The 25,134-nt window shown below is 42.6% G+C and overlaps 1 protein-coding gene across 1 annotated transcript in view; it reads left to right on the top strand.

Moving 5' to 3' along the window:
- LOC112118520 (nuclear factor of activated T-cells 5) overlaps window positions 1-23,514 on the top strand; it is a 132,970-nt gene extending 109,456 nt beyond the window's left edge. The window contains exons 11-14 of the mRNA XM_026663199.2: window positions 5,493-5,641; window positions 7,724-10,148; window positions 17,730-17,976; window positions 19,602-23,514. Of these exons, the coding sequence (XP_026518984.1) occupies window positions 5,493-5,641; window positions 7,724-10,148; window positions 17,730-17,968 (2,813 nt within the window). The 3' untranslated portion in view covers window positions 17,969-17,976; window positions 19,602-23,514. The remainder of the gene's footprint in view (window positions 1-5,492; window positions 5,642-7,723; window positions 10,149-17,729; window positions 17,977-19,601) is intronic.
- The last annotated feature ends 1,620 nt before the right edge of the window (window positions 23,515-25,134 follow it).

A 25,134-nucleotide genomic window follows, 5' to 3' on the forward strand; every position in this document is an offset into this window, starting at 1 on the left:
CATAAACAATGTAGAGAAATGCAGCCTTGATGAACCTACTCTAAGATGAGCGCACAACTGGTTGGAAAAGCGTAGAAGTGGGCTGTAGCCCACGAAAGCTTATGCTCTAATAAATTTGTTAGTCTCTAAGGTGCCACAAGTACTCCTGTACTCTGAGAGTAGTTGTCAGTGGTTCACTATCAAACTAGAAGGGCATAGTGAGTGGGGTCCTGCAGGGCTCTGTCATGGGTCTGGTGCTATTCGGTATCTTCATAATGATTTGGATAATGACACAGATAAAGTTCACTGGTGATACCAAGCTGGGAGGGTTGCAAGTGCTTTGAAGGACTGGAGTAGAATTCAAAATGAACTTGACAAACTGGAGAAATGATCTGAATTAGGATGAAATTCAATAACAAATGCAGAGTACTTAGGAAGGAATAATCAGTTGCACAAATGGGAAATGCCTACTTAGGAAGGAGGACTACAGAAAAGGATCCGGGGGTTACTGTTGATCATAAACTAAATATGAGTCAACAATGTAATGCTGTTGCCAAAAAAAAAAAAAAGCAAACATTATTCTAGGATGTATTAGCAGCAGTGGTGTAAGCAAGACACAAAGTAATTCTTCTGCTCTACTCAGCACTGATAAGGCTTCAACTGGAGAACTGTGTCCAGTTCTGGACAACACACTTCAGGAAAGATGTGGACAGATTGGAGAAAGTCCAGAGGAGAGCAACAAAAATGACTAAAGGTCTAGAAAACATGACCTACAAGGAAAGATTGAAAAAATTGGGTTTGTTTAGTCTGGAGAAGAGAAGACTGAGTGGGGGCATGATGATAGTTTTCAAGTATGTAAAAGGTTGTTATAAAGAGAAGGGTGATAAATTGTTCTCCTTAACCACTGAGGACAGGACAAGAAATAATGGTCTTAAATTGCAGCAAGGGAGATTTAGGTTAGACACTAGGAAATACTTCCTAACTAGGGAGGTTGGGAAATCACTGTCATTAGAAGTTTTTAAGAGCAGGTTGGACAAACACCTATTAGGAATGGTCTAGAAAATACTTAGTCATGCCTCAGTGCCGGCGACTGGACTAGATGATCTACTGAGGTCCCTTCCAGTCCTACGTTTCTATGATTCCATGGTTTTTTTCCTTCTTTCTCCACAAGAAAGAGAGGAGCCAAAAAAAAAAAAAATCTAATTAATCACCTACATCTAAGTCCCCTCTAAGCTGTGTGGTTGCGCAGCAACCTATTAAGCGCTGCACACGCGCTCAGGGCTGCGACAGGGGGAGATGCCTCTCTCCCAGCCCTGGATCTGCTGTGGCAGGGAGAGGCGCCTCTCTCTGCCAGCCCCAGCCCAGTCCCGGAACTGCTGTAGCCAGGGGGAGAGGCACCCTGGCCCCAACCCAGCCCCAGACTTGCTGTAGCCGGGGGGAGAGGCACCCTGGCCCCAACCCAGCCCAGCCCCAGATTTGCTGTAGCCGGGGGGAGAGGTGCCCGCCCCAACTCAGCCCCGGCCCAGACCTGCCACAACCGGGGGGAGAGGCACCCCAGCCCTGGCCCAGACCTGCCGCAATCGAGGGGAGAGGTGCCCCTCCCTGGGTCCCAACCCAGCCCAGCCCCAGACGTGTCGCGACTGAGGGGAGAGGCACCCCTTCCCCAGCCACAACCAAGCCCCGGACCTGCAGTGGCCAGAGGGAGAGGCGCCCCAGCTGCAGCCAGGGGAGAGGCGCCTATTCCACAGCCACAGCCCCGGAGCTGCCGTGGTGGGGAGAGGCGCCTCTCCCCCCCAAGCCCAGGTGCTGCTGTGGGGAGAGAGAGCTAGGGGTAGTCCTCTCTCCCCGCTGTAACCCCGGGGCAGCCTGCACCCCCTGGCCCCACCCCAGAGCCCGCACCCCCAGCCGGAGTCCTGACACCCCCACACCCTAACCCTCTGCCCCAGCCCTGAGCCCCCTCCCACACTCCAAACCCTTGGCCCCACCCCCGCCACATGAATTTTGTTATGTGCACTAATATGGAGGTGATGTGTCACACATCATCTTCATATTGGTGCACATAAAATTCATTCCGCATATGCGTAGGAGAAATTGTAGGGAACACTGACCTACAGCTCCCCAAAAATGGAATGCCACATGGGATGAGCAGTTAACCAAAAGCTTAATACTTGTTCTAGGTCCTTTCTGAAAATGACAAGTAAAAAGGTCCCTCCCTTGGGGGGCGGGAGGGAGTAGAGGGGGATTAGTCCATTGGGTCTGATGTGAACTGGGATCAGTTTCTGTTGCAAAACTACTTCATAAGCTGGGCCATCCCTAAATAACACACAGCTGTCTAAGGCATGAGAAGTAAACAGAAAAATCCAACCCCCCCCCACCCCAAAGTTCACCTCTCCAGGGGCTCTACAAAAGCACTTGACTCACTTGCCCAGGTCTTTCCTATCAGCAATCAAATTTCCTCTGTTTGGCTGTCTCAGGCCCTAGCTATTCAGGTTCTTCCAGCCCTGAGGAAGGGATGCATTTTCTGTAGTTTGAGTAGCCCTGGATTGAAGCTACTTTTTCCTTTGAGTCCTTACTGAATTTAGTTGATAGCTTAAGCAGTTGTAGTTTGGCACTACCCCCAACGTAGTCTATTAAATCCTTTCTGGGGTTATTGGTTTATAGACACTAAAATCCACTTCCAACTCAGGATTATTCTCTGGAGTGCAGAGCTGTTGTCTGCATCTAGGTACATTCAGACTGGATCACCCCAGAATGCATTGCACATCAGTTACAGGGAATGGTACAAATGACTTGAAGAAATGGTTGTCGAATTGTTTGTGTAGATGGGGTGCTGTCATTGTCACCCTACATTGAGAAGGGTGATGACATAGTGGAAAAAACACCTGCACCCAGTTTAAACTAACACTTCCACCATTGCGATACGAACAATGCAAAAAGTCCTAGTACGGACATATTCATTATGGCTACATGCGCAAGCTTGGTACCGTAGATGGGATGGGGAAACTTTTGTTTTAGGGCAGGAAGGGGCAAAGGCTCTGCATAGGATTGCTGTACACAGATTATATAACTTCAATGTGTATTTATATTATAAAAAGTAACAACATCATACTTTCTTCTACTGAGGTTGTTAATGATTTAACAGAGGAAGAATGTTTAACCCACTACTTATGCAAAGTATCTTTATTGAGCTCTCAATGCAAAGGACCTTAGAGAAAAACTCTCTCATAAATCCAAATGCCCATTAATGTCTTGAATGTGTCAATTCACTGAGCCCATGATTCCATTCCTGTTTTTATTTATACCCTTCTCTCTCCCCTTTGTTATGTGTCCTGGCTATTTAAATCCTCTTACTTGCTACTAATCTTTGCAGTTATTGTTCTCTGTAAGTGGCATCCCTGCCAAATGGAGTGGGACAAATCCACTGAGCTTTACACATACTGTTACATAACTAGCTGCCAGGCTTTGCCATGCTCATCACTGAAGGCTTTACTATTTCTCACGGATATTTATGCACATTACTCATGGGATTCTTTCCATTCCAAAGTTAACCTTTCCATTTATTGAAAAAGAAAAACCACATCAAATCCACAGTTCTAACGTTGTGAAAGAATGCTGGAGTTCTGGCCCATGTCAGTGCTGTGCAGAAGACCAGCTAACTAGAGTTTAATCTCAGGGCACCCTTTAAAACTTGGAAAGGGTGTTCATGTGTGTGGACCCACAAGGTTTGGGACTCTGGCTAAAGAACTGCTCTATATCTGACATTGCCTCTATTATACTACATTTATTCTGAAATTGTTGGTGATGGTGTCAGTCTCCAGATACTGTGCTGACTGTGCTACATAACTACCTAAATAGTGCAGTATTGGTTGAGAAAGTACAAATTTAAAGAAATACTGGAGCTAAGCATAAAGAAATATTGTGATATTTTACTACTTTTTCAAAGTGCTCCCAATTTCTTCTGTTGGGTTTCATTCTCCCAGCCAAATTTTGTTGAAAAGTTTAAGAAATATACCTTTGATTGTGAACGAACACACCATTGTTTGTGTTTAACCCATATATCATTGGGATTTAGAATTAGCTTTGTACTAACATGGTTGTTTATCTGCCACTTCTTCAAAAATGCATTAAGAACTTTTCATTGTTCCTGAGAAGCACAATGAGACTAAAGTTAAAAGATAACACAGTTTCTAAATCCTGCCTTTAGAGCATAAAGAAATTCTGATAACAAATAGCATTTAGCATTTAAAGATAACTATCTATATATCAAATTGGCCAAAACACATAGCTATTCTAGAATGGAAATAATGTTTTGAAACTCTTGTCTCACTTAAACCGTATTCCCTGCTAACTGGCCAATATGCAAATCCTGTGGTTTAAGTTTTCGGAGACATTCCAAAACTGAGCGGATGGAAAGAGGAGGAGAGCCTGTTTGGCTATTTATACACTATGTTCAACTAATGGCTGAGGATTTATTATTCAAGATACAAAATGTTCTTTTGGGAGAGAACCTCTGATCTCTTGCAGAGTAAGTGTACTAGGAACATGGAGTAGGACATGAAAGCATTGTCCAGGGCACTTTGCAGAAGGCTGTTCATAGTCAGTATCATGTTATGCTGTGTGTATATTACAAATAGGAAAATTGTTTCATAGCCTTGATTTTGGGTCTGGGATGATAAGAAATGCAAAAGATAACAGCCCTTTGATAAAAAGATTAGCACTTCGTTGAATTCAGGCTTCATATTTTACTTCTTGGTCTGAGACTTGCAGTTTCAGCAAACTTTTGAAATTAAGTAATTCCCTTTTATTCACATCCAAAACATCAGTTGGTGTCAGGCACAATTTGCAATTAGATTAGAAAGGATTTAGGATTGAAAAAAATTAATTCCTCAAGAAGCCTGCCCTCCAAGTTTAGAAACATTTAGAGGACAAAGTTAGATCTTACTTACATACTGCATGATAAAGCTGACATACAGATCAGGTCAAGATTTTTGTTTTACAGTGTTTCGCCCCAATGAAGACTTAACCAAACTGCTTTGTGAACTTGCCATTGTGCAAACATATCCTGAAACCGGATTGTTTCATATTGCGATCTCAAATGCAATATAGTTAAGTTATTTCAATCTGGAAAATCATTTCTTGACCCTAGAAGTTTGTAATTTAGACAATTTAAGTATGGGTATGCTGGTCTAGAAATGTACTCTTGCGTGAAATGCAAAAGTATAGCATTGCTGTTTGTTTAAAATCCTGTTTATCTGACACTACAGTTGTTTGATTTATGGGGTTTAATGTGTATTCCAAGATTGTTTCAAGGTTTCTGATTTTTATAGTGATCTCTCTCCTTTTAGCATGCCATCTCTTGTGAGGAGGAAAGTTTATGGCATCCCAGCAAAACTGCACTGGAAAAGCGCCACCATCTCCCTAGTAGTCTGCCACTAAGGAGTCAATACATTGAGCCATGATTTTTAAAGGCTATAATGCAGGATAACATTTTATCAACTCTTTGTGTTTTGCAGCAGTGGCAGCCACTGGCTGTAACCTGGATAAAGTAAATATTCTTCCTAGTGCCTTGATAACTCCACTTATGCCGACCAGTGTGATTAAGAATGAAGATGTGGCTCCAATGGAAGTTACAGCCGAAAAAAGATCTCCCACTATCTTCAAGGTAAGCTAAATTGTGAGCCCACTATGCTGATTATCCAAGCTTTGGGCATGACAGCATGTCCGACTATTTCATGGTAGTGTGTAGCAGAGGAGAGAAATAGGAGAGTGGTGAAAACTTCATAGCCCAAATCCAGTCAAACCTGTAATCCAGACATGCACATAAAGCAGTGAGTGATTCCCTTAAAAGTCATCAACAGCACTCTGACTCCTGCACTTGTCCTCAATGAAACAGACTGTGGAGCAGCACAGGTGTACAAGTTCTATTAGTAGCTTGCTGGCCCAAAGTCTCTGTTCTCCTGGTGCACTGTGTTCAGCCATAAAATCAAACACAACCTCCAGAAAGCTACTAATAGTGACCTGCCCTGAGCAGCAGCCTTTTCTGTTGACTTAGATTCATAGATTCTAGGACTGGAAGGGACCTCGAGAGGTCATCGAGTCCAGTCCCCTGCCCTCATGGCTTGGGAGAATGAGGAGGAGCAAAAAGGAAAAAAGCAATAAATATACAGAGTGGGGGGAGAAAAAATCCTACAGATGGGAAAACATGAGAAACCAGGCAGAGTAAAGGAAAAAATTATGACCCAGTGCCAGTACATGTGCCTGTAAAGGGAGATAGTTATCAGTTTATCACTTAAGAAAAAAGTCGGGTAGCCCTTACTAGTGGTTTATTTAGGATGTTTTGTTTGGGATGCCTTTTGCTTCTTTTCTAGGACAGTGGAAATTTTCCTCCTAGAGTAATCTCCATTCTCCAACTATGTGCAGGCAGGTTCATTTGTAAGGTCTGAGTATCAGCTTTTGTGTCTCAAAGCTGGACAACATATCCAAATGAGACCTGCACTGTAACCAAGACAAAGTAAGTAAAAGATCAGGAAAACAGCTGAGGAAGGGAAGCACCTGCTGCAGGAAATGTGTTGGTATAACACAAAGCTGGAGAATAGCTGGAAAACAGTAGTAGTATCTCCATTGTATGGCTGCTTCTCTGTTGTACAGCAGCACAACAAATAAAGAACAGTTTTATTTCTTTACAGCACAGTCAGTGAAACAAGGAACAGTCAGGATAAAGCCAGGACAAACATACATGCAAACCTATGACTTCATGGAGACTTGAGAAAAAGAAAATACTGCAAGCCATTCTACATTGCAACTATTTATTAAATGACCTAAACAAACCCAAAATGTTCATACAACTTAGGCACTCAATTCCACTTTTAGGCAACTTTAGAAAAGTGACTAGATTTTCAAAGATGCTAAATATCCACTATTCCCACTGAAACCCAGGTGAGTTGTGAAGTGCTCATCAGCTATGAAAATCAGGTCAACTTTTACACAGTTGCCTAAATATGCAATTGTTTAAACTTTTTGCACCCAAGTTTGAAACTGTTGACCTATGTGTCTATGAAATGAATGCTACCACTTCCTGCTAAGAATTTAGACTACCTCCCACAAAGAAAAAACTATCTGGATTCTAAGACATGCTTCCCCCCCTCCCCCCCCCCCCCCCCATCAGAACAAAAATCAGCTTGAAAGTTAAGGGTTGCAAACCAGTTTCCCATACTGAATTAGCCTATCAGCTTTTACTGTTAATGGCTCAAAAACAAAAACTGAGCAAGTTATTTTATCCTACATCTGGCTTATAGCTTCACAAATAGGAGTTTCCCACAGTGATGCACATAAACCTTGCTTGCTGTACTGGATCACACTACTGGTCCATGAAGTCCAGTGTTTTGTCTACAATAGTCCACTATCTGATACTTCAGAGAAAAGTGAATAAACCCCCACTTAATATATCTAGCCAATTCTGCAGAGTACAGGAGTGAAAATTCCTTCCTGGTCCCAGTCAGCATCAGTTTATGCAGTGAAACAGAAGGTTTGATCGTCCTTATTTTAGCATCATAACAACAAATATTATTGGTTAAAATGTTGAATCCCCTTTTAAAATCAGCTGCAGTATTTGACTGATCTCTTGTGGCAGTGCAAGTCATCTTATTAACTATAACCGTATCCTAAGACATCAGTGAAGGTTTCTAAGCATGACCTGAGTAATCCTACATACTTCTTAATGTGTACTGCTTTTTTTTCCCACCAGGCTACAAACGTGGTTGGACCAACTCAACAAACATTAGAAAATATGTCCAGCATATCAGGAAATGGAACCTTTTCAACTGCTGCTTCTCATTTACCTTCTGAGAGTGAAAAACAGCAGCAGATACAGCCTAAAATGTATAATGCAGAGACTCTGACTACTATCCAAACACAGGACATTTCACAGCCCGGTAGCTTTCCTGTCTCTGCTCCCAGCCAACTGCAGAATAGTGATGCGCTATTGCAGCAAGCTGCACAGTTCCAGACGAGAGAGTCCCAACCCAGAGAGGTGTTACAATCAGACAGCCCTGTAGTTACTTTGTCACAGTTAACTGAGGCTTCGCAGCAACAACAGTCAACACTATCAGAACCAGCACAGACACTACAGCAACAGATTTCATCAAGTATTTTCTCACCAGCAAACAGTGTGAGTCAGTTACAGAACACTATACAGCAACTGCAAGCTGGCAATTTTCCAACCAGCACTGCCAGTGGAAGCAGTGGAAATGTTGATTTGGTCCAGCAAGTCTTAGAAGCTGAACAGCAGTTATCTTCTGTTTTGTTTTCTGGGTCAGATAGTAGTGAGGATGTTCAAGAGCAACTCAGCGCAGACATTTTTCAGCAAGTTAGTCAAATCCAAAACAGTGTAAATCCTGGGATATTTTCCTCATCAGAGACAGCAGTCCATTCCAGGCAAGAGAATCTTTTGTCTGGAAGAGCTGAAAATGTCCATCCACAGCCTGAGAGCTCATTGTCCAATCAGCAGCAGCAGCAGGCAATGGAGACTTCTGCAGCAATGGTGATTGGAATGCAGCAAAGTATGTGCCAGGCTGCAACACAGATGCAATCTGATCTATTCTCCTCAGCAGCTTCAGGAAATGGAAACCTCCAGCAGTCCCCTGTTTACCAGCAAGCTTCCCACTTGCTAAGTGGGCTATCAACAAGCGAAGACATGCAGATGCAGTGTGAGTTATTCTCCTCATCTTCTGGTGTTTCTGGAAATGAAACAACTACTACTGCTCAGCAGCAAGTCTCGACCAATGGCTCTACCATGTTTCAGACATCGAGTTCTGCAGATGGAGAAGAAGCTTCAGGACAGAATAAACAGATGCAAAACAATGTGTTTCAGACCATGGTTCAGATGCAACACAGTGGGGAAAGTCAGCCTCAAGTTAACCTTTTTTCATCTACGGAAAACATGATGGCCGTTCAGGCAGGTGGAACTCAACAGCAGGGAGGTGGACTGTTCCAGCAAGGTGGGGAAATTATGTCTATTCAGTCAGGAAGTTTCATGCAGCAATCCCCACATTCACAAGCTCAACTTTTTCACTCTCAGAATCCCATTGGTGATGCTCAAAATATATCCCAGGAAACACAAGGGTCTATTTTTCGTAGTCCAAATTCCATTGTCCACAATCAGACCACTTCCTCTTCTTCAGACCAATTGCAGACTCCAATGTTCCACTCCCAGAACACCCTGGGTGTATTGCAGAGCTCTTCTGTACCTCAAGACCAGCAATCAGCCAACATGTTCCTTTCCCAGAATTCAATGAACAACCCTGTAACTCAAGAAGAACAGATGTCATTCTTTACAACACAGAATTCCATTTCTCCACTTCAGACAGCCACAAACACTGAGCAGCAAACTTCTTTCCAGCAGCAGGCACAGATACCCCACATTCAGAACCCTATGATTCCCCAAGATCAACCCCAAGCTCAGCCCACTCAGCAGGGTTTGTTTCAGACACAAGTATCACTAGGCTCCCTCCAGTCTAGTACAATGCCCCAGAACCAACAAGGGGCTATCTTCCAGCCTCAACATTCAATGGTTGCTATTCAGAGTAGCCCTCCATCCCAGGAACAGCAGCCACAGCAGCAGAACATGATGTTCAGTACTCAAAATACGAGTACAATTGCTTCTCAGAAGCAGACGATGATTTTCAACCCAAATCAAAATCCAATCACTAATCAGGAGCAGCAGAACCAATCTCTTTTTCATGCACAATCCAATATGGCGCCAATGAATCAAGATCAACAGCCCATGCAGTTCCAGGGTCAAACAACAGTGACTCCACTTCAGAATCCTGGGTCCAGCCAGCCAGAGACACAGCAGCCCACCATGTTTCATAACTCACCCCAGATTCAGTTGGTTCAAGGATCACCAGGTTCTCAAGAGCAGCAAGTCACCCTCTTCATCTCTTCAGCTTCCATGTCTGCCCTGCAGACTAGCATGAGCCAGCAAGAGCTGCAGCAGTCTCCCACCTACTCTTCTCCGAACAATCTGACAGGGATTCAGGGAGCTGCTTCTCCTGCACAGCAACAGTCTTCTTTGTTTCACAGTACAACAGGAAGTGCTATCAACCACCTGCAGAATTCTCCTGCTTCATCTCAACAGACTTCAGGAATATTCCTATTCGGGATTCAAAACAGTAAGTGTTAAAAATCCTCAATTCTAATATTACGGTTTAGAAAAACAGCTACTTTGGAGGCTACAAAATTAACTGTGTTTGTACAGCTTTGTAGAGGTGTAAAGTGGTAAGTGGTAATGGTTACAGTCCTGTCCTTGAAAGTGTTAGTCATTAAAGGCAGGAAATAAGTAAATTACACCCATGCCTTTTGAGAAACTTCTGTCACCTTCAGTGGAACATGCAAAAAGTTTACGTGTGTATAAGCCAATACAGTTGCATTTCTGTTGGATATACACCATTTATCCCAAAATACTAAAGATTATCTATGAAACCATGGGGGTGGAAAGGAAAATGTGAAATCAGTGCTCAGAGTTAGACTTCATAGAAGAGGATCTGTTCTAAATAGTTAATTCATGCTTAATACTTATATAGAGGTAATAAAAGGACGTGTTTCAAAAAGTCAGTGAAGTTGTTTTTAAAAATAAAGAGCTCGTTAGTACCCCATATTTTCTCCCTGTGAAGGTACTTGTATACTCTAATCAAGTTATCTCTCAATCTTCTTTTTAATAAGCTAAACAAACCATCAAATTATTTTTGTGGTGCTTTTCTGTGCTCTCTCCAATTTTTCAATGTCCTTTTAAAAATGTAGATACCAGAATTGTCCCCATTATTCACATATCAATTTTGCCAATGCCATGTACAGAGGTAAAAATGACTCCTCTATTCCTACTTATTACTCCCCTGTTTATACAGCCAGCAAATTAATTAGCCCTTTTGGCCACAGCATCGCACTAGGAGTTCATGTTGAATAGCATTGAGTTAAGTACCTATCCCTATGGAACCCCCCTAGAAACAGCCCTATTCAGAGATGATTCCCCATTGATGACTACTTTCTGAGATCTGTCAGTTAGGTTTGAATGTTCCTTTAACTATTCTGAATTTTCACCTTGAAGTTTGAAGTATTTTCTTCTTCTCTCTCACTCCATTACAAAAATAATTAGTCTTCAGATTTTCCCTCAATGGGATAGTCAACGTTTTTCACTCCTCGTGTGTGCCAGTCCCTTTACTTCCACTTTTTGAACACTTACTATTAAAAGTAAAGAAATTAGAAGAATAAAAAGGATGTTTCCAAACGCATGGAAAACTAGTTATTCTGACTAGTCCCAAAATTCGTTCTGAGAGAGAAGTATGGCTGTATTAGGTATATACAAAAATAAGCTTGTCTCATTCAGGGCATAGGAGAGATAATGATAAGAATCTTAAAGTTAAGTGTAAAAGGAGACAGATGTTTGATTTTCCTATATAGAGTTAGCTTTTTAAATATTGGTTCTTACCTATGATACCCTCGCTGATATGTGTTATGCTGTTTATCCTTTTGAGGTCTTGATTGCTGTGTTTGACAACAGCCCTACTAATTTCAGAGGGGTAGCCATGTTAGTCCGTATCAGCAAAAACAACGAGGAGTCCTTGTGGCACCTTAGAGACTAACCAATTTATTTGGGCATAAGCTTTCGTGGGCTAAAACCCACTTCATCAGATGCACAGAGTGAAAAATATACTAAGCATGTATAAATATACAGCACATGAAAAGATGGGAGTTGCCTTACCAAGTGGGGGGTCAGTGCTAACGAGGCCAATTCAGTTAGGGTGGATGTGACCCATTCCCAACTGTTGACAAGGTGTGAGTATCAACAGAGGGAAAATTATTTTTTGTAGTGACCCAGCCACTCCCAGTCTTTATTCAGACCTAATTTGATGGTGTCAAGTTTGCAAATTAATTCCAATTCTGCAGTTTCTCATTGAAGTCTGTTTTTGAAGTTTTTTTTGTCGAAGAATGGCCACTTTTAACTCTGTTATTGAGTGTCCAAGGAGATTGAAGTGCTCTCCTACTGGTTTTTGAATGTTACAATTCTTGATGTCTGATTTGTGTCCATTTATTCTTTTGCCTAGAGACTGTCGGGTTTGGCCAATGTACATGGCAGAGGGGCATTGCTGGCACATGATGGCATATATCACATTGGTAGATGTGCAGGTGAACGAGCCCCTGATGGTGTGGCTGATGTGGTTAGGTCCTATGATGGTGTCCCTTGAATAGATATGCAGACAGAGTTGGCAACGGGGTTTGTTGCAAGGATAGGTTCCTGGGTTAGTGTTTCTGTAGTGTTCACTCCATGCATCTGATGAAGTGGGTTATAGCCCACAAAAGCTTATGCCCAAATAAATTTGTTAGTCTCTAAGGTGCCACAAGGAGCCCTACTAATGTGGTCCTGAACACGTCTTATGCCCAGATTGCCAGATGTGACAGTGTGAAGTGATATCTTTGCTATTGTGGTATGGATATGTGTATCAGTCTGAGCTGAAATCACTACTCATTTCATGCTATACAACAAAATGCATTACAGCTATAGCAATATCATCCTGGTGGTGGAGAGGGGGCTTTCTGGCTAGGTACCAAGTAACGGTTTTAACTGTCATTTTTAGTGGTATAGACCAGCTGGCTTTCTGAGCAGTTTCCTAGGGTTTTTGAGTAAATGAGAAACAAATTATGTGTTGTACCTCTTTCTTTGCTTACTTGGTAGATGACAATTTTTTCTTCGTGATCAAATTTCTTTGTTAGATTGCTTTGAGCAGAGTTGAGTCTTCATGGCAAATTTAGAAAGATTATTAAACAGTCTGGAACTGTAAGTTAAATAGTACCAAAAGGATTGATGATGGGAGGCCCTGAGAGTGAAGTATACAGATACATGAATGAGTGACAAGAGTTCTGGACTCTTTGTTTAGACCTGTGACATTTTTAATAAGATTATTCATTAGTTGGAAGAAAATTACTAGAACTTGAGTACTGCATCTAAATAGAAAAATTCTGATAGATTCATTATAGGAATGTAACTCTTGTGCACTGAATTATATTTAATGCTCTAGAATAGATTGAATCTTAGGCCTTGTGTACACTGGCACTGGTGTGAAAAAACACCCCACTGAGCGCAGCAAGTTTCAGCGCTGTAAAGCACCAGTGCAGACAGTGCACCAGTGCTGGGAGCCGCACCCCTCATGGAGGTGAGTTTTTTAGAGCCAGCGCTACGCCACGACCACACGCAGCGCTTTAACGTTGCCAGTGTAGACTAGCCTTTATAGAACCCTATGTAGCTGCCAGTATAGTAGGATCCACTTAATCGCCTCCCTGAGAAATGGCATACCTTTTTAATTGGGATGATTGCCAGGGAATGTATTCAATGTAGTGCACTTAATTAACTTGAAACAGTGGATAAATTGCACAACTGATGTATTTAAACAACACACATCTAGTTCTGCATGTAGCCTAGTCATGGTAAGTTATACTGGTGTTAGCTAACATAAATTTCCCACCATGCAGTCTTCAGTGTTTCTTCAGGCTTCCTCTCTGTTACTTAGTGTTACCTTAATAAATAAATAAATTTAAAATAAATAAATATATATATACACACACACACACACAACTAATATATATTAAGTATTTAATTGCTCTGCAGTATGCTTTTCTCTAAAGCACTTTGTGAAATTAAAATAATACTTCTCAGGGAAAAGTACTGTGTTTTGCTGAGAACCTGGATAGTGCTGATCCTGCTGTGAGTTTCCCCACTGATTTCGTTAGCAGGAACAGGATTGGCCACTATGCTATTTCTGTTATATTTTTTTTAATTCTATTCTTTTTTCTATAATAAAATAACCAATTAAAATCCTTCAGCAATCGCTGATTGTCTTATTTAAACTGGAGAAATGAGTTACGCTTGTCCATGTTAGGAATTTTTTTTCTAAACAAATGTTAGCTAGCATTTTATAGTCCTAGTGTAAGCAGGGCAAGTTGTAGTTTTAACATGGGTGAATGAAATTCATGGGAATACACCTACATAAGATCATATTCAAAAATATGTCAATACCTGATTGATGAGATGTACACAACTTTTATTTTACAGCCATATGCAGTTCTGTATTGCTTGAATTACTCTATATTTGCTTAATCTCTAGAGATATTATCTAAATGCGACAGAAACTTCAGAGAATTCAGAATGAAGCCAATCTATGAAGATGAAGTTCTGCAAAAGTTTATACCAGTGCTTCAACACGTTTGTTCCTATTTTACCTAGCAAGGAGTGATCAACTCAGTTAATGTCTATTCTAAAGTTTCTTACCAGTCATGATAAATCTCCAGCTGCATTTAATTCCAGTCCATGTTCAATATAAAGCAATTCTAACTGTGTTTAAGGGTGAATTGAACTCCTTTTAGTACATATACCGAGAGAAATGCACCTTACCCCATTTTAAAGCATTTTTATTTCTTCAAAGCACTGTATAGATATCTTCCTGATACCCTATAGTAACGTGACATAGTCTTAAATTGCCATATAGTCCACTTCCAAAACTAGGCGTTCAGGGTGTAGTTGTCATGACGCATGGATCTTGAACCTGGGTTTGCAGGAGCAGCCATGCTCCAACCCTCCACCTGGCAGCCTGACAACTGCTTGTCATGAAGACCAGTCCCAGTTTGAGGCTCTACTCCTGAGGTCCTATTAGTGGAGTCTCAGAGCAGCTGATTGTCCCACTGGCCCTACTTAAGCCAGCAGCAGGAACAGGAAGCTGTCTGAACAACTAGGCTCCTCCCTGTTCTGGACTGTGTGCCTTGTGCTTCCTGCTGCCCCAATTTGAGTTTCTGGCATCCTGACCCAGCATGACTCCTGGCATCTGATATGTGGTTCTGATCTCCAGTTTGTCTCCTGGCTGTGACTCCTGGTATTATGACCCAGCCTGACTCTGGTTCCCAACTCGGGGTCCTGATCTCAACTTTGTCTCCTGCTTCTGACCTCCCGGTATCCTGACTAAGCTGACTCTCGACTCCTGTCTCATGAGTGTGGACTCCCGCTCTGACCACCTGGTCTGGCTACCCACAACCTGGCCGTGACAGCTTATTTGGACCACAATAATGCTATGGGACTGAGCCCAGTGCGAGAAGTATGGCCCAGCAGCACCACCACAGTCACTGGATGCATCAAGTACTGCAGGCCCAAGTCGTGCAGCTCATCAGGGAGAAGTAGTGGCTGCAGAAGCAAGTGAGGCAGCTCAGTTTCAAGAATGCCATGCTGCGACCACCACTTGCAGTGCCTTGCCCTGAACAGGGGCCTGCAATATCCTTGCCTGAATGGTTCGTCGAGAGCCGCCAGTGGTTCAAGGGCTTCGTGAACCAGTACCACCTTCTGTTTCTGATGTGTCCCAATAGCTATGCCTCTGACTAGTCCAAGGTGGCCTTGGTAATCAGCCTGCCTACAAGAGACGCATTAGACTGGCCTCCCCTGCTGAAAGGCCATAGCCGGTGCTGTTGAACTGCAATGCCTTTCTCCAATCAATATCAATCAACTTTGACCCTTGCTGAGCTCGAGCAGCCAAGGGCACACTTCTGCCACCTCACAGCGGATACAGACTGGAATGAAGCAGCACAGCTCTGCCAGTTCTGGTGGTGCTTACAGAAAGAAATCAAAGACTAACTGGCTTGTGTAGAGATGCCTACGGGCCTAGATGCCCTTATGAATCTTGCCATCTGCATAGACTATCGGCTGCGAGACTGAAGGGAGGAGAAAAGAAGTTCCCTGTAATCCCTCTACCCACATACCATGACCTCATCTTCTGTATCACCTGGTGAACCTATACAAGCTGATACAACTTGTCAGCAGCTCACTCATGAAGAAAAAGAACAGTGCCATCAGCTCCACCTGTGCTCCTACTGCGGCAAACCTGGTCACGCGATCTCGGCCTTCCCAGTACAAACATGATGCAGCTTGGAGAAACAAGCCAGTCCAAGCACAGATGGGGGGAATCGGCCTGGTCCTTGAGAGAAGAGAATTTCCCTGTACTCTAGTCCTCTCTCTGAGAGATATCCCGAGCGCCATCCAGGGGCTTCCCATTTCCAGGTGCCTATTGAGCTGTCAATCCAGATTCCTTTCCAACAGGCCCTCATCAATTCAAGACCAGCGGACAATTTTATGGATGCAACTACAACAGAAGTTCATGCCAGACATGACTGAAACTATTGATGGCTCCCAGATGTCTTCAGGTCCAGTTGTGGAGAAGACTGTCCCCCTGGAGGTCTTTATTCATGGGCACAGAGAAATAATACAATTTGGTGTGATCCATTCCCTGCATTTTCCCCTGATCCTTGGCATCTCCTTAATGATCCCCCTCATTTGCTGGCAAGAATAGAAGGTCACTTTCCCATCAGAATTCTGTCAAAGGCTTAGCCAGGGACCAGTAAGTGTTGCAGCCAGGCCCAAGTAGGTTTAATCGCTCACATTGAAATGCCTACTGAAAGAACTATGGAGCTCCCCCAAGTACTGTGACTATGCTGATGTCTTTGAGTAGAAGAATGCAGAAAGCCTCCCCCCACATCAGGACTGTGATTGTCTCATAGAACTGCAGTCGGGTGAAGATTCCATTTGGATGAATATATGCAATGTCAGAGCCTGAACTGGCTGCGTTGCAAGAAAACCTGGCCTGGGAGTTCATCCGCAAGTCAACTTCACCAGCCAGTGCCTCAGTCCTTTTCGTAAAGAAGGACAGCATCCTCTGCCTCTGTCAGTTACCGAGCACTAAATCCGATAACTATCCAGATAGCTACCCATTACCTCTAATCCCTGAGTTGTTGAACCATGTGGGGGCCACCCATGTATTCATTTAACTGGATCTCTGGAGATCATAATACTTTATTCATATCTACTGTTCCCTCTGAATGCATGCTGTGTTGAAGTAGTTCTGTGGCTTGCATGGATTAAGTTTGGCAGTTCGTCTGCAGTTGGGGAGAGGGATAGCTCAGTGGTTTGAGCATTGGCCTGCTAAACCCAGGGTTGTGAGTTCAGTCCTTGAGGGGGCCACTTAGGGATCTGGGGCAAAATCAGTACTTGGTCCTGCTAGTGAAGGCAGGGGGCTGGACTCAATGACCTTTCAAGGTCCCTTCCAGTTCTAGGAGACAGGGTCCTTGGATGTACTACCAGAAGCAAGGGGGAAGCTGATAGCTAATGGCAATTGCAGATTTGTGGCTATCTAGTGTGTAGATGGATACTGGTGACTGAACTGAAAGAGGATGCATACATAGCTAATACTGAAGGAGGCTGGGCACACTTCCCACTGGTTGCTGGGATGTTAATAGAGTAGTTTTAACAGAAGCCCAGATCTTCAACAGTTGTACTAATCCTAGTTTGTCCTTGTACACTGGCAAACTTGGATGCCTAATTTATGCGAGTGCAAAAGCATGTGTACTTTTGTGCATCCTCTTCTGCAGATTTGGACCTGAATAAAGATGTTTACACTAGTATGTTAAACTCTTTTTATGAATGGATTTCCAAGTTTCAATATCCAGGTGTGAAGACTTAGATCCTATTCCTGGCTCTGCTGCTAGCCTGATGGGTGACCTTGAGCAAGGCACTTCACTTCTTTGGGCCTCAGTTTCCCCACTGTCAAAGGGCATAACAATACTGACCTTTGTAAAGCACTTTGAGATCTACTGGTGAAAAGTGCTAGATAAGAGCTAGGGATTATCATAATCATTTATTGTATTTATGTTCATTTCTTTCTTAACAGACTGTGGCCAGCTGTTAACCTCTGGACCATCTGCATTGCCAGATCAGCTGATGACTATAAGTCAGCCAGGTCAGCCACAGAGTGAGGGGCAACCTGCAGTGACAACGCTTCTGTCCCAGCAGATATCTGAGAATTCTCCACTACCTTCATCTATGACAACCAATCAGTGTATAGAGAAAATTGATGACTTGCTTGTGTCATTACAAAACCAGGGGAACAACATGGCTGGCTCATTTTAATTGGCCAAGTAAGTAGTGAATTTGGGTCTGTGGGTCTTCTTGCAATGATATTTAGTAAATTTTTATATATACCAAAGAGCCTCTTGTTTTAACAGATGATGACTTTGCAATGAAGTCACAGTGCATGCAGAAATCAGTTAATATATCTCTATGCCCCTGAAGCAAATTATAATTTCTAGTAGTCCAGAGTAGGGAGTATTGCTGTTCATCAAGAGATCAGAATCTGTAGAAAATAATTGATCAAGTTTGGGTTTTGTTCTTGAATTGCTATTCGTTGTTCTGTCACCTAGCATTGCAGTCTAATAATTCTAATGGCAAAGGTAAGGTGAATGGGTCACTTTCAGCTTGACCTGGCATCTCTGAGAACTGTCACCAAATCTGGCTTTAGTTAAAACTTTGGGTTTATTGTGGATGCATTAGACTCCACTTCAGTCTATAGCAGAGGTGGGCAAACTACGGCCCGCAGGCCACATCTGGCCCATGGGACTGTCCTGCCTGGCCCTTGAGCTCCCAGCCAGGAAGGCTAGCCCCTGGCCCCTCCCCTGCTGTCCTCCCTCCCCCGCAGCCAGCACTCTGGGCGGCAGAACTGCGCGCTGCTGCTGCTGAGCAGAGCGGCAGCGTGTCTAGCTCTGGCCGGGTGGCGCAGCTGCCAGACATGCTGCTCTAAGTGGCATGGTAAGAGGGCCAGGGCCGGGTGGTTGGATAAGGGGTGAGGGGTCCTGGGGGGCTTGTCAGGGGGTGAGGGTGTGGATAGGGGTCAGGGGACTGGAAACAGGGGGGTTGGATAGGTGTGGGGTCCCGGGGGTCCTGTCAGGGGGTGGGGGTGTGGATGGGGTCGGGGCAGTCGGGACTGGGAGCAGGGGGGTTGGATAGGGAATGGGGTCCTGGGGGGCCCTTAGGGGCAGGGGGTCCCGGGAGGGGGCAGTTAGGGGACAAGGGGCAGGGGGGGTTGAATGGGTCGGAGGTTCTGAGGGGGGCAGTCAGGGGGCGGGAAGTGAGAGGGGGTGGATAGGGGGCGGGGGCCAGGCTGTTTGGGGAGGCACAGCCTTCCCTGCCCGGCCCTCCATGCAGTTTTGCAACCCCAATGTGACCCTCGGGCCAAAAAGTTTGCTCACCCCGGTCTATAGTCTTCAAGCCCTTCCCATAGTGCTGAAGTGGTTTGCGTGAGAGCAAGGTGTTTGTTTATTGAAAAGGCACCACTTGCTGAATCATTGTTAGAACTGAGCCAATACAACAGCATGGAGCTAGGAAGTGTCTGTTGCTGGAAGGTGCCTTTTCCCCCCCCATCAGAGGTAAAGCTCTGCTCATGCATGAGCATTGAGTATATATGGGCTCTTCAATCCAGGTATAGCCACAGCATCTGACTATATCCACCTTATGTAATGATGTTCTGTCTCCCAAAAAAACCCTGAAGTTTCAATTGGGTGCTGTGCTCTTCACTTTCTGAGCTAAACTGTTTTGTAATGATGTTGTAAACTGGAAAATAGTTATCATATTCTGCCCCAAAGATGGCAGCATTTTGGCACTGGGTGTAGATTTTTCTGTAGTTTGTAAAGTGCTTTCAAATGAAGGAGATACATGAAAGATGAGACTTCACTAGTTATGCCTAACTCTGTTTTGTTTTTAATTTCAGAAATTCTGTGAAGGAAAAGATGATTTCCAAGATCCCCTCAGACCTTGTGGCTCTGGATTAGGGTTTATGGAGCTGAACTGTTCTGTTAAAGAATAGCTTATACCCAAGCAAATGTGTAGACTTCACTCTCTTTTTCTAAAGAGCACATATGCTGCCTACTGCAGTGTCTAGCAATTGAGGCTATAATGATAGCATTTGAGACTCCTGAAGCCAATAATGGCTGAAAAGCTGTGCTTTGTGTTACAGGGGGTGGAACTGGACGGTTACCACATTCCTAGGCCCCATTAGTCAATGGGCTGCTGTTTTAATTCAAAGCATGACTGCTCAGCTATTATTGTTAGAAAATAACATGTTATCATGTTTACTTTTTCTTTTCTTCCCTTTTTCCTTCACAACCCCTCTGTTGAGTGGGAAAGCTTGTGAAGCAGAACCATCATGTGCCCTAACTCGTGCTGTGATTCATGGCATAGCTGTCAGTCAGTGAAGGAATTGCAGTTGTTACAGTAGAGCTGAAGGACCATTGCAAGGGTGTGTTAATCGCAGCAGCAGGTGGTGGTGGTGATATATATAATATGCAATCAGAAAATCTGCTACAACTCTAGGAGCAGCCAGAGAGATGTGAGTGCTTCCCATCTGAGGGTGTGATTAACAGCTTTCTGTCTGTACTGATGGTTTTAGATATAAACTGCATAGAGTAAGAATTAGGTGGCTCTGTCAAAATGAAGGGAAAAGTCACAGTAAATTGTGTTCTAAAATCCTACCTTCTAAAATACCTTAATCTGAAGAGAGCAATCTGCCTAGCTGAGGAAACAACTGCTTAATACCGCTCACTATTTTGGCATAGATTAGAACTTGAACATTATCCTTTCTCATGCCAGGCTGCCCTCTTTCATTCTTTCCATGCTCTTCCCTCCCTCCCCCTAATTTTATATAGTTTGTTTCCTAAGCAAACACAAATATGCTTCCGGTTTTAGAAACTGAAGTAACTCTTAGGTGTCCAAGGCACCTCTCACTGTGGTAGCAAAATGCCAAGCCAGTGGCTGCATCTTTATACATCACCAGGGTTTGTGGGAGTGAGAAAATACTGGTTTTGTCTCCATCCCCCAGACTTCCTGAATCCTAGAGGAACCCTGCTTTTTCCTCTTGTTGCTGATTTAAAGTCTTAAACTTTATCCCAGATGGGGGCAAACAACATAATTTTTCATCGTTCTTTAAAACATCACTTCAAGCTGAGCTGCTGCATCTTTGTAGCTTTCTCAGTTCATTGCAGGTTTGAAGCATCCTTTTTACTAGCAGTCCCCATGAGTTGTAGCCTCTCTGGGGTCATACATTAATTAAAAACAATTTACTCATGTTTTACAGTAGCTAAGAATAACCCACTCCAGGCCATGCAGTTGTAGTGGGAGGAATGTGGATTCTTTCAGATGCTCCAACTAGTCTAAGAGAAATGTGGTGCCTCATTACAACCTCAGGCAGATGTTTTCTTCAGTCTTTTCCCTCTCCTGCATGTAGAAAGCTGTTAATGCAGGTTAGAGCCAAACAGCTGTCATGAGTGGCTTCTATGCTTTGGTGTAGCATAGTTGGTATGCTGTCACTTTTCATTTTGGTTATTTTAAATAATGGAGAGTAGCCTGTAAATGTTTTTTAAGTTACCCTAGTCTGTTTACTGCGTGTTTTTTCTAACTTGTGCACCTAGTTGAGCCATGTAGAGTTGTTCTTTGGTTTTAACGGTTTTTCCCGTGTGTCAATGTCATGATGTTCATTTTCTCTCTTTGTGTGTCTCTCTCTCATTGAGAGGCATTGAATTACGTTTTCAGTCGTAAGGCTTCTTGCCGATATGAAGGGAACTTTTCAGAAAGAGACCTGCTCTGGGTCATTTAATTTTGAATACAGTTTTCAATCGTTCAAGTTTTGGATGGTTTATATCTAATGTGTGTTTCATTTTTTTGGAAAGCTATATTTTGTATTTAGGATATGGTATACTATTTTGCTATTTGTACTGAGTGAGTACAATGGCATAAATATAAAAATTTATATATATACAAATATATATAATATTCTTTTTGCCACACATTTTTGTGGTAATTTGTGAGTTTGTCTGATGTTCTACCACAACGTGGCGTCTGATAATGGTGGGGGTGAGGGTGGGGTTTGTTATGTCTTTACTAAGTATTTAAGTACTTTTTGCAACATAAATAGTTTGTTCATCTTGGGCCATTCCATCTGGCAATGTGTTGTTCCAGTTGGCTCTGGACAACTTCAGTGTGTGTTTGTGTCTGTCACACAGCAGTGGGATGTAGTAAGGAAACCCATTTAGACAACTGTCTGATGGGATTTCATTCAGAATGAGCCATTCAGCTTTTACTCTGTCACTGTCTATTTAATATTTTATTAGCTCCTTTGTGTTGTATCTTTTAATTTATAATTACACTAAAATGTTTGAAATTATAATCATGTTAAAGAACATTTTCTCTCCTTCATAATGTCCAGAGCTGCTTTTTAACTCTGAACCATACGCTTTTCTGCCGATAATTTTTCTCCTGCTATGGAAAAAAGTAAAATAAAATCCTTTGTTATGGTTCAGGACATGAAAGAGCAGCCTGTCCGCACTGAATGAGCGCTGTATGAGGATGCATAGAAGGGTTCTGCACAGCGTCGGATTGAATACATCATCCGTTTGTAATCAGTTTGTAAGAAACTGGTGACTTCTGCAAGAGCAGCTTGTTCGGACGAGAATGTTTGGTGATATCTTGATGGCTGCGTAGGCTGACAGTGGGCAGAATGAGGTGATGGGGATGATAAACTGACTTGTGTGCTGTTTGTTTTGTTTTGTTCTTTTGAAGGAGAGCATCCTCATGATGAAACGTCGTTGGTCAGTGCCAAGAAACCAGGGACCAATTCTCCATTTAATAAGATTGGTGTCCAAAATAGAACCTTTTACCAGGACTGCTACAATTCCCATTGTGGGGGGAATGTTTAAATGTGTGCATATTTTTAGGTTGTTTATTACAAGGGCTGTGCTACCATATTCAAATGACTAAATAATGACATCTGTATTTTCTTTTGTGTCAAATTTACTGTGTCTGTTTTAGGTCAGTGTTAAATGTATAACATTTTGAACATGTGATTTGGTTACAAAAAGTATTTGTATTCTGAATGAAGGGTTTGCTCAGTGGTTGACAAGTGCTCTTGCTGCTGCTTTCAAACAGCTGTTACAGAGGATAAAGAGCGGTTCAATGAGCCAGCAAAGGCCTAGGAAACAGCTTACAGAAGTTGTTTTGTGGCAGAAGGACCCAAGTATAATGTGAACCACATCTTTGTTCCTTCAGAGCCCTGCTCATGCACTGTTTTGATTTCAATAGTTGACAATGACTTTTGGAGCTTATCCTTTGTTTTTTCTTTTACCCCCTGACTTATTTATTCCATAATATGTCTGCATCAGTATGGATATTAGAGGAAGAGCACACAAAGTGGATTGCCTATAGAGTTATTGAGAGGCAGGGGAATCAAGTCCAGACCAGTTTGGTTTGAAAAGTTAGAAATTACTTAAGGTAAATGAAAATATATGCATCTTGAGTAGTCAAAAAATGACATTAACTATTACCCCTTGCTTATGATAAACATTACTTAAGAAGCCAGATTGCCAAAGATCAAATGTTGGGGGCATTATTGCAAAAAAAAAAAAAAAAATTGCTTTCATATCTGTCAGGCCAGCGTTCACTAATGGACGTAGATGGTTTTATAGCTGTATATACTGGATGGAAGCTGGAAAGCTGTAGAACTATATTTGTAGGGTGGATTTTCTGTGTAGTGTTTCTTTTTCACAGAACCATAGTGTTATATGGGACCTCAAAGATCATCTAGTCTAACCCTCTGCCAAGATGCAGGATTTGTTATGACTAAACCACCTAAGACAGATGGCTATCCAGCCTCTTTTTGAAAACCTCCAGTGACGGAGGTTCCATGCTTCCCTAGGCAGTTTGTTCCATTGTCCTACTGTTCTTACAGTTAGGAAGATTCCTGAGCTTTTCTCCTGCATGAACTTTTTATTAAACCACCTTTAATCCAAAACAAACAATCTGTCTGTCTGTCTCTGTCTCAAACTAGGTTATATTCTCCAGCCGTAAGTCACTTATCCATTAACTTCCCTGATTCTCCTAAACCCCATTTTTCTGATGTTGTCTCTACAGCATGTCTGATACGTACTGTACACCTGTTTCCTAATAACTCACTAATATCCAGGGAGCTGCACCCTGCTAGCTACCACGGTCAGTATGTCTTCTACCTGTGTCATGTTGTCTCCATGTAAACAACACCAGTGTATAAAAATAAACTGTTAAACTATTATTATTCCTTTAGTGATGAATAAAGTAGGTGGATAACACTTAAGCTGTAGAAAAAGTTAAGACAAGTATTAGCCAAACATTTCCTATGGCAGGAGATGATCGTCATCACTTTCCACTTCACAGCTCAGTCCACTTGGTGGCACTAATTGTCTTCTACTCTTTCAATGGTTATCCAAGCCAAATGCTCTACTATTATTTCCTTTGTCAACAAAAACAATTCAAGAAGTCGTTTCAGCCTTGCTGGGCCAAAATAGACAGTTAACCACCAGACCTTTTGTTTGGCTAATTTTACATTATTATCAGTGTGCTCAGAGCCTGTGAATGGATGCTTTTTATTTATACTCAATTGAAATAAAAAATAAATAGGTTAGTGTCTGTCAATCTTGACAGCATCCCTTTTTATGCTTACACCGAGGGCATGTTCAGTTGCACCGATGCACATTTCTCTAATCTACATAAGCTTTGAGTTTTCCAGTGCTCCTGCTATGACTTTGATTAGAGCACACTGACCAAAAAGAAGTGTCATTCTGTTGCTCTGGTAAGATTTTTCATTCTCCGAGATTGTCCTTCCAAAGCCTTCAGAAAGGACAAACCACACAGGAGCTCAAATCCCTTCTCTGACATAGCCAAAACAACCATATGAGCAGCAGGAAAGATGCTTTGTTATAAAATTTCTTCATTGGAATAAAGAAATTAAACAGCCAAAAAGGTCAAACTTTTATAAATTATAAAAGCAAGAGAAACAAGATGGATGAGATCATCTTTTATTGGACCAACTTCTGTTGGTGAGAGAAACAAGCTTTTCAGCTACAAAGAGCTGCTCTTCAGATCTGGGAAAGGTACTCAGTGTCACTGTTAAAAACAAGGTCAAACATAGTTTAGTGTAAGTAGTTATCATATAGTCTAAGGGGCCATTGAAGGTGAAGGGGCCCGTTAACACCCCTGTAGTCGTAGCACAAAAAGGGGTGTTAGTGGGTTACAGATTGTTGTTATAAGCCATAAATCCAGTTTCTCTATTAAGACCAGGATTTTTAGTGTCCATTAAAAGTTACGTATTTAAGCTCCCAGGCTCATCTTTTGAAAATGTGCAGATTTCCTTTGAGGATGAGGACTGGTAGGCCTGGGAGCTTAAATTCATAACTTTGATGAATGTTAATGGGCCACTTCACCTTGAATGGTCCCTTGTA

This window comes from Terrapene carolina, unplaced genomic scaffold (assembly GCF_002925995.2).
Source record: "Terrapene carolina triunguis isolate 2854851 unplaced genomic scaffold, T_m_triunguis-2.0 Scaffold32862, whole genome shotgun sequence".
NCBI lineage: Eukaryota > Metazoa > Chordata > Testudines > Emydidae > Terrapene > Terrapene triunguis.